Source organism: Dendrobates tinctorius, unplaced genomic scaffold (genome assembly GCF_039654945.1).
Source record: "Dendrobates tinctorius isolate UK_male_01 unplaced genomic scaffold, ASM3965494v1 ptg000147l, whole genome shotgun sequence".
NCBI lineage: Eukaryota > Metazoa > Chordata > Amphibia > Anura > Dendrobatidae > Dendrobates > Dendrobates tinctorius.
Genome location: NW_027361814.1, coordinates 8,985,256 through 8,998,720, shown reverse-complemented (window position 1 = coordinate 8,998,720; position 13,465 = coordinate 8,985,256). Strand labels below are relative to the sequence as shown.

At 47.2% G+C, this 13,465-nt stretch overlaps 1 protein-coding gene across 1 annotated transcript in view; it reads right to left on the bottom strand.

Moving 5' to 3' along the window:
- The window catches only part of JAKMIP3 (Janus kinase and microtubule interacting protein 3), a 194,596-nt gene that overhangs the window by 52,417 nt on the left and 128,714 nt on the right, over positions 1-13,465 (bottom strand). Inside the window, exons 16-19 of the mRNA XM_073546384.1 lie at positions 6,560-6,625; positions 6,209-6,277; positions 6,046-6,123; positions 4,926-5,129 (exon numbers count right to left, since the gene is read on the bottom strand). Of these exons, the coding sequence (XP_073402485.1) occupies positions 4,926-5,129; positions 6,046-6,123; positions 6,209-6,277; positions 6,560-6,625 (417 nt within the window). The remainder of the gene's footprint in view (positions 1-4,925; positions 5,130-6,045; positions 6,124-6,208; positions 6,278-6,559; positions 6,626-13,465) is intronic.

Sequence of the window (13,465 nt, the reverse complement as noted above, 5' to 3'; positions counted from 1 at the left end):
TCTCGCACCAAGTGAACTAGTTCTTCCAAGAACGGCAATAAATCTTGGAAGACGATGGCTTCCTGGCTCAGATCATGGTATGAATAACTCGATCGGAAAATCCTGATCGTTGCAAAACCTCGGCCTCAACAGCCACGCCGTTAAATTGAGCGGCCGAGAATTGGGGTGGCAAATCGGACCTTGAGACAGCAGATCTGCTCAGTCTGGAAGCTTCCAGAGGGCGTCCGCGAGAAGGTTGGCGATGTCCGCGAACCAATCCCTTCGGGACGAAGAGGAGGACTGAAATTCCTTCCGCCTTGATTTTCTTTAGCCGCCTGGGAAGAAGAGGCAGGGGAGGAAACCGGTAGGGGAGCTCGAACTGTGACCAAGGAATGGCCAGAGCATTGGCGCCCACCACGAGAGGATCTCGAGCCCTGGATACAAACTGTGGAACTTTTCTGTTGAGGCGAGAAGCTAGCAGATCTACGTCCGGGGTTCCCCACGACGGCAAGTTGAAGAAATACTTCCGGATGTAGGGACCACTCTCCCGCCGCGAGATCCTCGCGGCTGAGAAATCGGCGGCCCAATTGTCCACGCCGGGAATGTGTACCGCGGATATTGCCGGGACTGAAGCCTCCGCCCAATGAAGAATCTTGGACATTTCTGCCAGGGCTGAGACACTCCGCATCCCTCCCTGGCGTGTGACATATGCCACCACCATGGCATTGTCTGTCTGAATCCGGATAGGCAGTCCCCTGAGAAGTCTCACCCAGTGAACGAGAGACAGATAAATCGCTTGTATCTCGAGGACGTTGAATGGCAGGGCTGACTCCTGAGTTGACCAACGACCCTGAACAGTGTGATTGCGGAACACTGCCCCCCCAGCCGAGGAGGGTGGCATCCGTTGTCACAATCTGCCAGTGAAAGGGGAGGAATGACCGTCCTAGGGAGATGAGAGGAGACGTCAGCCACCAATTGAGGGACTGCTTGACATGGTTTGAAAGACGAAATGGGCGATCCAGAGAAAGGACAGACCTGTTCCACCGGGATAGGATGGCGAGTTGGAGAGGTCTGGAGTGAAATTGGGCAAAGGGGACCGCCTCTGTTGCCGCCACCATCTTTCCCAGGACTTTGATGGTCGTCCGGAGAGATGGAAGTCTCATGAGCGGCCGTGATCGTACATCCCGTTGCAGGGAGCCAATTTTCTCTTGAGGGAGAAAAACCCTCGATCGACGAGTGTCGAACAATAGACCCAGAAACACAAGACGTTATGTCGGGACAAGACAAGACTTCTTTTCGTTGATGAGCCACCCGAAATTGGTCAGGTAAGACTTTGGCGAGCTTGACGAAAGGATGGAGCATTGATCAGAATGTCGTCGAGGTACGGAAAAAGAACGAGACCTCTGATTCTCCACCAGGCCATCAACGCCGCCATGATCTCTGTAAATGCTCTGGGTGCGGTGGCAAGACCGAACGGCAGTGCACAAAATTGATAATGTTCCTGGCGAATCGCAGGAATTTCTGATGCCCGGAGAATATGGGAACATGTAGATAGGCATCTTGAATGTCTATTGAACACATGAACTCCTGCGTCTCCATGGAAGCGATTAACCGAAGAAACTCCATTCGGAAATGACGCAGTCGGGCTCTCCTGTTGAGTAATTTGAGGTCGAAGATGGGGCGAACTGTCCCGCCTTTGTTCGGCACCACGAACAGGTTTGAAGAAAACCCTGTGAAACGTTCTGATTCGGGAACGGGCACAATCATCCCGGAACTGAGGAGAGAGGCGATGGATGCAAGAACCCCGGAACTAAGGCTGGATCTTTTGGAGGACGGGACTCGAAGAAGCGATCCCGTGGACGAGAAATGAACTATCTTGTACTCTGAAGATACAAGCTCCCTGACCCAAGCGTCCTCTACTGAGGCCAGCCAGGTATCCCTGAAGAAACGGAGTCGACCTCCCAATTGGGAGGGACCCTCGGGAGTTCGTTGACAGTCATGCTGGCGTGGACCGTCCAGATCTGGACCTGGAGGGTCTGCCCTGGGAGGAGTGAGATCGCCAGGAGGGAGTGGGTCTGAAGGACACCGTCTTTCTATCCTGGCGTACCTGTGGTCTTTGTTGGTTAGAGAAGTTCTCTGCCGTATTGAAGCGGCGGTAAGCCCGAAAGGGCCGAAACTGACGCCTTGGCGGGGGTCTGCGAGGTTTGGACTTATGGAGGAGAGAACTCGTGCCTCCAGTGGCGTCCTTAATAATCTGGTCCAGCTGGGACCCAAAGAGACACGCTCCATGAATAGGCAGATTGGTAAGAGACTTTTTAGCAGACAAGTCCGCCTGCCAAGCCTTGAGCAAAATTGTACGTCGGATTGCCACAACGTTGCTTGACGCCTGAACAGCGCGAGACGCGGCATCCAAGGAAGCAGAAAGCAGATAATCCCCTGCATGGGAAATCTGGTTGGCCAGATCGGTCAATTGCTCTGGTTGGGCCTTATCTAGGATGCCCTTACGGAGATCCTCTGCCCAAGTGGCTATGGCCTTTGCCACCCAAGATGAGGCAAAGACTGGACATAGCGCCGCTGCAGCCGCCGCGAATGCTGACTTTGCCAAGGATTCTATAATTCTATCATTAGAATCCTTTAGTGACGCTACACCTGAAAGCGGGAGAACCGTGTTATTAGAAAGTCTGGACACGGGTGCGTCCACCGACAGGGAAGCAGACCAGTTGTCAGAGAGCTCTTTAGCCAACGGATACAGCACGCCGAGACGCTTCCCTCTTTGAAATCGCCTGGACGGATTTTCTCTTTCCCTGGCAAGGATCTTGCCAAACTCAGAGTGGAAGGCGAATACCCTGGATGGTGTTTGTGCCCGTCTGAACGAAACCTCCTGATCTGAGGATTTTGCAGGGGAGTCAGATATTTCGAAGGTGTGGTTAATCGCAGCAATGAGGTTCTGTACCGTAACCTTCATGTCCGCGTCCTGGTCAGAATCCAGCTCTAAAATCCCTTCAGAGGACATATCCGAGAACGCTTCACCTGACTCGGGTGAGGAGGCACGGGAGGGCGACTGCTGGGAAGGACTAGGTGCCGATGAGAGACCAGGAGAGGATTCCAGCCGTGGATCCTGCCTGGGCCTTTCGCGGCATCTGCTAGCTGGCTCAGATGGAACGTCTTGCGACCTGCTGGACCCTGCAGAAGTGTCCAGGGGCAACTTATCAAGAACGGCCAACTAGGGACTGAGACACCCTGGTGAGGTCTGCCACAGATTGTGAAAGGGACGAGGCCCAGCCAGGAATGGGGGGTTCGATTTCACGTGGCGCAGTAGATGGCTCCTGGACGGCATCCTGCTGAACGGGATTGCAGAGGGGAATTTGCGATTGCAAGAGGAGCATGCGAAAAAAATCTGCGGAAGTGCTGGAGGGTTGGGGGACAGCAAGGCAGGGTAGGGTGTCAGTCTGCAGTTGCAGAACTACTCACGGTCCGGTGTCCCCGAAAGATGGCATCTGCTGTAGTCTCCGGCTGTCAGGCTGCAAAGATGGCGGCAGCCTGATGTGAGGAATCAAAAAGCGCGGTCTTTGTGTAAGAAGAAAGGCGGAGCTAGCCGCCTGCACCAGAGGGAAGAACCGCCTCCTCCCCCTTCCCAGCCACAAGACTAGAGAGGCGGTGGGAGGGCTTAGGAACGGGCGGGAGCGCAGCCGGCCTATGATAATGAACGGGGGGCGTGGCCGCGACGGGTGCAAAGGCCCAAACTGAAGCCGGGGACTAAATTTGAAACGGCGGCCGCCTGTCAGCACAGGGCGGCGCGGAAGAATTGCGACGCAGCCGCGTCCGCCCCTAAAGGAGACGCCGCCATAGCCCTGCTCCCAGACGCAACCCTCACAAGAATACCGGCGGTGGGGTGAAGAAGGCCCGCACCGCCGCCGGGGCCAAAAAGGGATGCGACGACCGTCGGACGGCGCGAGCAGTGCGAGAATCTGCGGCACTACTTTGGCGCCGCTCCCGGGTCATCTTGTGGCTTTATGTTCCGGTGCTCCAATAAAGGTACCTTCTGTATCCCACGCTGTCTGCTCATCTTCTACATATTTGCGCCTCGTCCAACCGACAGGCTCTGGTGGGCGAGTGGGTGGGAGGCGGGGGGCAAGGACCATCTGTTTTCGCTGGCACGACACCTGTGCTCAGCCTGTGGTCCGCCCGGAGAACTAAGAGGATACGGGGTGGCAGTACACGCCGTACTCATAGCCTCTTTGTGGGAGTACAGTTGTGACTCTTCACACTGTATCCCTCCTGGAACCTGAAAAGGAACGACGCACATCGAGGTAGATATGGGTCTAATGAAAGACCCGTGTCCACCTCCTACTGACACTAAGCTAAACTGAGGAACTTCCTGCCGGTCGGTGGGGTGTACACTGCGGAGGAGGAGCTAACCTTTTTTTGTGCATAGTGTCAGCCTCCTAGTGGCAGCAGCATACACCCATGGTCTCTGTGTCCCCCAATAAGGCGAACGAGAAATACTGAATGTGTGAACATGGTGTGACTTTTGGAATGGGTATGGGCAAAACACAACTTTTCAAACAATATTATTTATTCTGCATAATTTTGTAATACAGGTCGAAAAACTTGGTTTTTTTTCTTAATTTGGATTTTTTTCTAAAAACATTAGTACGATTTTATTGCACATATTTTTATTCCTTACAGTATTACAGGACTCCTAGCCATGGTATTGAATGGCCCGGACCAATGTTATTTATTGCCAATGTGTAATAATGATGCAATCTGCAGATAGCCCTTTTTTTTTCTGGCTCATCGTACTATTTTTCTTTCTGAAACATTAGAGAGTTTTCCAGACTTGAAATGAATACTAACAGCCCTTGGGTCCGTGCACGTGTTCTACGTGACCTTCATAGGTTACCATGATTCTGTATCTGCTTGCTGCACCATTTCCATCTTTATACCTGCTGTGCGTGTTGAATGATCTCCATTCGCTCCCGCAGGATCTGGGCGTCTCTTTCCCGGAGCTCGCTCATCACCTGTCGCTTCCACTGCTCCACCGCGCACTTCAGCTTCTCCTGTTCTTCGTCAGAAAGAAGCTGAGACATCTTGGCTCCAGCCTCTTGCTGCAAGGCATCGTAGAGCATGGCTTCCAGCTCCAAGATGTTCTAGTAATGACAAAAAAAAAAAAAACGGCTTTATGATCTCTCGTGCGAGAGAATCGGGCTGATTATGCTAATGTCAATGCTAGTGTCATCTCAGTGTGATCGTATCACAGGGGCAAAGAAGACGAAGAACTTCATTTCTCCATCTCCTCCATTATCTGTGTCCACGGATGTCGGACTGCACTCGGATGACATCTGAGTGCAGTCCAATGTTTCACACGCACCTATTGACTTGTATGGGTGCTCGTGTTACAATCATCAGAGGCACGCTGAGGTTTTTCTTATGCCGAATAAGCATTCCTGTAACCTCTATCGGTGGAAAAACTCTGCGGGTTCTCCTTATTTCAAGTATTAAGTATGTAATGATATTTAATAGTGCTTTGATATTGTCATTTGCATGAAAATACACCTAATTGTCAGTTAAAACTAAATGCGGTAAATCATTTATTTTTTATCACTTTTCTTTTTTCTTTTTTTTTTTTTTTGCTTGTAGACCACATCATATCAAGTTTAAGTCTAGGATTATGTGATAATTATTTTGGTTTTATATTAATAGGAGATTGGATGTATTTCTTCATGCAGAATTTAGCCTTGCTGTATATATGCACCAGGGCCGGTGCCTAGGGCGGCAAACTATAAAGGGCGGCACTTGGTGATATTCCTCAATACCGGGGGGGAGGGGGGGCAGCATTAACAGTAGATACAGAGAAGAACTTACTACATAACATGTATACATAATAATAATATTTAGAATTAGAGAATTGGAGCTCATAAAGCTCAATAAATAGTAAGAAAATGACGTCAAATTTTAAACTTCTTTAAACCAATAGATCACTATAGCAATTGTATTATCCACTGTTATATAAGTTTACATCAAACATTGGCAAAAGAAAATATAATCGTACGATGTAGCAGTCACCTTGTGAGCCTGATCCAATGATTTCTTCCTGAAGTCGAGTTCTTCATCCAAATATCCCTTCTGTCTAGTAAACAGCTCCTGTGTTGGAAAGTAATAATGAGACGGTAGAAGAAGAAATCATCCGCGTCCTAACATATCTGCAGTTCTGAGTGACGCCTCTTACTTTCTCATTCTCCAGGTCCACCATCTTCTGCTGCAGAGCAGACTCCGTCACCTCTATTTGCTGGAGCCACTAGAAGACGAGGATACATTTTACAGCCAGAAAACAAGACAGTGTCCGTTCCGAATCAATTTACAAATTTCACTTTCTCCCCATATAAATATAATATCATGACAAGCTATAGGAAAAGTTTTGACAGACTGCAATTCACGTCATCACCACTAGGTGGCCACACCATAGACACATATAGCATAAACGACTGTCAGTAGGAGGCTGAAATATCATGTTTTTCTTTAAGATAGTCATTTAACCCCCGTTCAACTTGAGCAAGAAAAAAAGTAGTAAATAATTTACCTTTTCAGCCAAGTTTAGGACCGTTCTAGCCTGAATGACAACCACTTGCTCTTCATTGGTTAATCCCTGTAGCCAAAATACATGACATTAGTTAGAGACATGTAGAAAAAAATTTTTAAAAAAATCACGCCACCTAGATTAGGGGTTGTCCTGAGCTAGGAAAAAGTAAAAGTCTGTATTTTATTTTTCCAGTAACGGCAACACTTTCTATATGGATTGTGTTCGGTATTGGAACTCAACCTGTATCAAGAAAATGTATTACATTATCAGAAAAGTACCGTATATATATTTTTTGTATTTCTAATCCTTGACAACCCCATTCAGTGGAGATCAAGGAAAAATGCTTTTACCTGATGGACTATTATGCAGAACTATTATTATTTTCAATGATTCAATGTGGTTTTTGTATGTGATAAATGTGTTTTATGTCATTTTTTTGCTAAAAGTTCTACTTAAATCTCTGAAAAGCAAAAATGATAGCTCTAAACATATTAGAATTAAATCATTGAATGCCACCAGGAATTACATTTGCTCATGTTGGGTAGAATTTTAGCTTAAAGTGTTTTAATTTTTATTTCATAAATGAATAATATACATAAAGATAAGCAACTTTGTAATATATCTTATATCAGAGAAATCTACTACTTTAACCTCCTGGACTGATCATTTATTCTCAATTCAGGGGTAGAAAATCTGTTATATCTGCATTTAATGAAGATAGATTCTCCTAATACTGAGATTAAAAAAATACAGTTGGTGCTTTTAAAATGTTATGGAGAGGGGAGGAGCTACAGAAACACAGACATTCTAGGGAGGAGCTAGAGGAACACAGACATTCTAGGGAGGAGCTAGAGGAACACACACACACATTCTAGGGAGGAGCTAGAGGAACACACACATTCTAGGGAGGAGCTAGAGGAACACACAAACATTCTAGGGAGGAGCTACAGAAACACACATTCTAGAGAGGAGCTAGACAAACACACCGACATTCTAGGGAGCAGCTAGAGGAACACAGACATTCTAGGGAGGAGCTAGAGGAACACACACATTCTAGGGAGGAGCTAGAGGAACACACAGACATTCTAGGGAGGAGCTACAGAAACACACAGACATTCTAGGGAGGAGCTAGAGGAATACAGACATTCTAGGGAGGAGCTAGAGGAACACACAGACATTCTAGGGAGGAGCTAGAGGAACACACATGCATTCTAGGGAGGAGCTACAGAAAAACACATTCTAGAGAGGAGCTAAAGGAACACACACACATTCTAGCGAAGAGCTAGAGGAACACACACATTTTAGGGAGGAGCTAGAGGAAAACACAAACATTCTAGGGAGGAGCTACAGAAACACACATTCTAGAGAGGAGCTAGAGGAACACACACATTCTAGGGAGGAGCTACAGAAACACAGACATTCTAGGGAGGAGCTAGAGGAATACAGACATTCTAGGGAGGAGCTAGAGTAACACACAGACATTCTAGGGAGGAGCTAGAGGAACACACACATTCTAGGGAGGAGCTACAGAAACACACACATTCTAGAGAGGAGCTAGAGGAACACACACACATTCTAGGGAGGAGCTACAGAAACACACCGACATTCTAGGGAGCAACTAGAGGAACACAGACTGTTATGATTGAGTCACCGTAGGAGGCAAAAACAGAAATGCTAGGTAAGTCCAGAAAACCAGAGAAGTTGGCAGCTATCGGATTGCAGACCCCTGAACCTATCAACACAACTAGCAGTAGCCGTGGGGGGTTCCTACGATGCCCAAGACCCCTTGATCACAGCCGGAGAAATAGCTAGGTCTAAAGAAAGAAAGGGGAAAACTAAACTGCCCCAGAGCAGACCCCAAAGCAATAGGCAGCCCCCAACATATAATGACGGTGAAGCAAGATGAAAACACTAACACAGGCAGAAAGATAGACTGAGCAAAGACGGGGCCCAATCTAGCTAGATAGAAAAGGACAGGAAGGCTGCTGTCTGCAATCCGTGAAAAACCCTATGAAAATAAGAGCCAACAGACTGACAGTGAAAAAGGCCCTGAAGACGCTAGGCTTCAAAAAAGCTATGTCAGTACTCAGGAATATTCTGAAGACAGAGCTACAGGCAAAAGGAGATTCAGCTCACCCCAGCAGGGAATGGCAGAATCCAGAAAAGCAAGGAAAACAAAAACAAAACACTAATGCAAACAGGCAAAGCAGAAAAACTTAGCTTAGAGGAGCAGGAATCAGACTGGTGTCCTAGAAGTCCACAGAGAAATCACCCGCAGGGCAGAAGGGCGTCGCCATCCTTATATCCAGTCCGTGACTCCACTCAGCCAGTCATCCTCATCAGGTTCAGGTGCCTGATAATCAAGCTCATTACCTTCCTTCACCAGAATAGGGAGTTCACCAGACCTCAGTGACGAAGGGGAAAATGAACTCACAACAGTACTTCCCCCTTGAGGAGGGGTCACCGAACCCTCAACCACGCCACCAGGGCGATCAGGGTGAGCCCGATGAAAGGCACGCACCAATCTTTTGGCATGAATATCAGAGGCAGAGACCCAGGAATTATCCTCCTGACCATAACCCTTCCCCTTAACCAAATACTGGAGTCTCCGTCTAGCCAGACGGGAATCCAGTATTTTCTCTACCTCATATTCCATGTTACCTTCAACCAATACAGGGTCCGGAGGTGCCACCCCAGGAACAACTGGTTCAACAAACCTCTTCAACAAGGACTTATGGAGCACATTATGGATTTTAAATGTGACAGGAAGAGCCAAACGGAAAGAGACCGGATTAATAATCTCCAAAATCTTGTAAGGTCCAATAAATCTAGGCTTAAACTTAGGAGAAGCCACCTTCATAGCAATATTTTTTGATGATAACCACACCATATCACCAATCTTAAACTGGGGACCAATGGTCCTATGTCGATTGGAAAACCGCTGGGCCTTTTCCTGGGAGAGAGATAACTTATCCACCACTTGGTCCCAGATCTGGTGCATTCTCTCCACCACAGTGTCAACACCTGGGCAGGCAGAAGGCACCACCTGCCCTGAAGAAAATCGAGGATGAAACCCAAAGTTACAAAAAAAGGTGACATCAAAGTGGCAGAACTAGCTCTATTATTTAAAGCAAATTCGGCCAAGGGCAAAAATGAAACCCAATCATTCTGATCAGCGGAAATAAAACATCTCAAATACGACTCCAAGGTCTGGTTTGTTCTCTCTGTCTGCCCATTGGTCTGAGGGTGAAAAGCAGAGGAGAAGGACAACTGAATTCCCAGCTTGGAACAGAAAGTCCTCCAAAATCTAGACACAAACTGAACTCCTCTGTCAGATACAATGTTCTCAGGAATCCCGTGTAAGCGAACCACCTGTTGCAAAAACAGGGGCACCAACTCAGAGGAAGATGGCAACTTAGGAAGTGGTACAAGATGAACCATCTTAGAGAACCTATCACAAATCACCCAAATAACAGTCATTCTTTGAGAGACCGGCATATCAGAGATGAAATCCATTGAAATATGGGTCCATGGCCTCCTGGGGACAGGCAAAGGCATCAACAACCCACTAGAGCGAGAACAAGATTTAGACCGGGAGCAAGTCCCACAGGACTGCACAAAATTCCTGACATCATGAGACAAGGTGGGCCACCAAAAAGAGCGACTCACCAGGTCTCTAGTACCAAAAATACCTGGATGACCAGCCAATGCAGAGCAATGAACTTCAGACATCACTCTCTTCTTCCACTGGTCAGGAACATACAACTTTCCACTGGGACAACGCTCAGGTTTGTCCTCCTGGAACTCTTGCAGAGCAAGTCTCAAATCGGGCGAGATGGCAGAAAGAACTACCCCTTCGCCTAAGATGGTAGCAGGCTTGGTCACCACAGGAGAATCAGCAAAGAAACTCCTAGAGAGGGCGTCTGCCTTGACATTCTTAGTTCCAGGAAGAAAAGAGACCACAAAATCAAAACGTGTAAAAAACAAGGCCCACCTAGCCTGTCTAGCCGTTTAGCCAACTGTAGGTAAATCAAATTCTTGTGGTCAGTGAGGACCACAACTTGATGTGTAGCTCCCTCCAACCAATGTCTCCACTCCTCAAATGCCCATTTCATGGCCAACAGTTCCCGATTCCCCACATCATAGTTACGTTCAGATGGAGAGAACTTTCGGGAAAAGAAAGCACAGGGATTCATTTTAGCTGTTACAGGATCCTTTTGGGACAAAACAGCTCCTGCACCAATCTCAGAAGCGTCCACCTCTACCTGGAACGGGAGTGAGACATCAGGTTGCCGCAAAACCGGGGCAGAAGTGAATCTTCGCTTCAGCTCCTGAAAGGAAGAAACAGCCTCCGGAGACCAATTCAACACATCAGCACCCTTCTTAGTCAGATCAGTCAATGGCTTGGCAATACGAGAAAATTTTGCTATAAATTTCCGATAAAAATTAGCAAAACCCAAAAACTTCTGGAGGGCCTTCAAAGAAGTGGGCTGGACCCAATCATAAATGGCCTGTACCTTGGCCGGGTCCATTTCAATAGTTGACGGAGACAAAATAAATCCCAAAAATGAAATCCTCTGTACTCCAAAAAGGCATTTCGATCCTTTGACATACAGGGAATTCTCCCTCAAGATCCGGAACACAGTCCGAATATGTTCCACATGAGAATCCCAATCCTTGGAGAAGATCAAAATATCATCCAGATAGATAATCAAAAATTTATCGACAAAGTCTCGGAAAATATCGTTCATGAAGCACAGGAAGACAGAAGGGGCATTAGTGAGCCCAAAAGGCATCACCAGGTACTCAAAATGTCCCTCCGGAGTATTAAACGCCGTCTTCCATTCATCCCCCTGCTTAATGCGGATAAGATTATACGCCCCCCTGAGGTCAAGCTTGGTAAACCAGCAAGCACCTCTAACTCTAGAGAATAGATCCGAAATCAGGGGTAACGGATACTGATATTTAATAGTAATTTTATTGAGGGCACGATAATCAATACAAGGCCTTAAAGAACCATCCTTTTTGGCCACAAAAAAAACCCAGCACCTAAGGGTGAAGAGGATGGTCTAATATGACCCTTCTCCAACGCCTCCTTAATATAGGACCGCATAGCCTCGTGCTCGGGTACAGATAAATTGAAGAGCCGACCCGTGGGAAATTTACACCCCGGGCTTAGTTCAATTGCACAGTCATAACTCCTATGAGGAGGCAAGGACGCAGACTCATTCTCACTAAATACATCATAAAAGTCCGCCAAATAGTAAGGAACATCATGCGACTGAGGAGAGGTGGAAAAAACCGGAGCCTCACTAAAGGTACACCGACAACCCAAACTCACCACAGACACAGATTTCCAATCCAAAACTGGATTATGAATTTGCAACCAGGGAAACCCCAGAACAACGGCATCATGCAGACCATGCAACACCAAAAATCTGCAATTTTCTTGATGGTCTGGGGCGACCCGCATGACCACCTGGGTCCAAAACTGAGGTTTATTTTTAGCCAAAGGAGTAGCATCAATCCCTCTCAAAGGGATAGGCGTCTGCAGAGGTGTCATCGGAAATCCACAACGTTTAGCAAAATCCAAGTCCATTAGGTTTAGCGCTGCTCCCGAATCCACAAAAGCCTTGGCGGAAAATGTGGACAAGGAGCAGATCAGAGTAATTGCCAGAAGAAACTTAGGTTGAACACCACCAACAGAAAACGTGTGTGCAAAGTGTTTCTCTCGTTTAGGACAAACAGAAATAATATGCGAGGCATCTCCACAGAAAAAACACAGCTTATTACGCCTTCTGAACTCCTGACGTTGCGCCTTAGACAAAACTCTATCACATTGCATAGGTTCAGACGCCTGTTCAACCGGTGGGAACACCTCTCGTGCAATCCTGAGTTCACGTAAACGCCGATCAACCTGAATGGCTAATGACATAGAATCGTCCAGACCAGAGGGAACAGGAAATCCCACCATAGTATCTTTTACGGCTTCTGACAAACCCTTCCGAAAGAGAGCAGCCAAGGCATTATCATTCCAGGTAGTAAGGACCGCCCACTTTCGGAACTTTTGACAGTACAACTCTGCAGATTCTCGACCCTGGTTCAATGCCAACAGGGTCTTTTCAGCCTGATCAATAGCATTAGGTTCGTCATACAACAACCCCAAAGCTTGAAAGAATGCGTTCACATTAGTCAGAATAGGATCATCTGGTTTCAAAGAAAACGCCCAATCCTGGGGATCGCCACGCAGCAAAGAGATGACAATTTTAGAGCTCCCTGACGAGTTAGGCTTCAAGGCAAAAAATAATTTACAATTATTTTTGAAACTCAAAAATTTAGATCGATCCCCAAAAAATACATCAGGTGTAGGGATCTTTGGTTCAACAGCATGCGAACGAGCAAGGTAGGAGGAAATTCCCCGCACTTCCGCAGCGAGCTGCTCCACACGATCAGACAATTGCTTTATCTCCATTGAGAGAAAAAAAAATTCCCCCTACGGCCTCAGAGATATAGAGGAAAGAATATACACACACCTTTTTTTTTTATTTTAAAACACAATTCTTTCCTGCTATTGAGTACCCTGGAATCTGCAGTATGGCGGGTGATTCTGTTATGATTGAGTCACCGTAGGAGGCAAAAAACAGAAATGCTAGCTAAGTCCAGAAAACCAGAGAAGTTGGCAGCTATCGGATTGCAGACCCCTGAACCTATCAACACAACTAGCAGTAGCCGTGGGGGGTTCCTACGATGCCCTAGACCCCTCGATCACAGCCGGAGAAATAGCTAGGCCTAAAGAAAGAAAGGGGAAAACTAAACTGCCCCAGAGCAGACCCCAAAGCAATAGGCAGCCCCCAACATATAATGACGGTGAAGCAAGATGAAAACACTAACACAGGCAGAAAGACT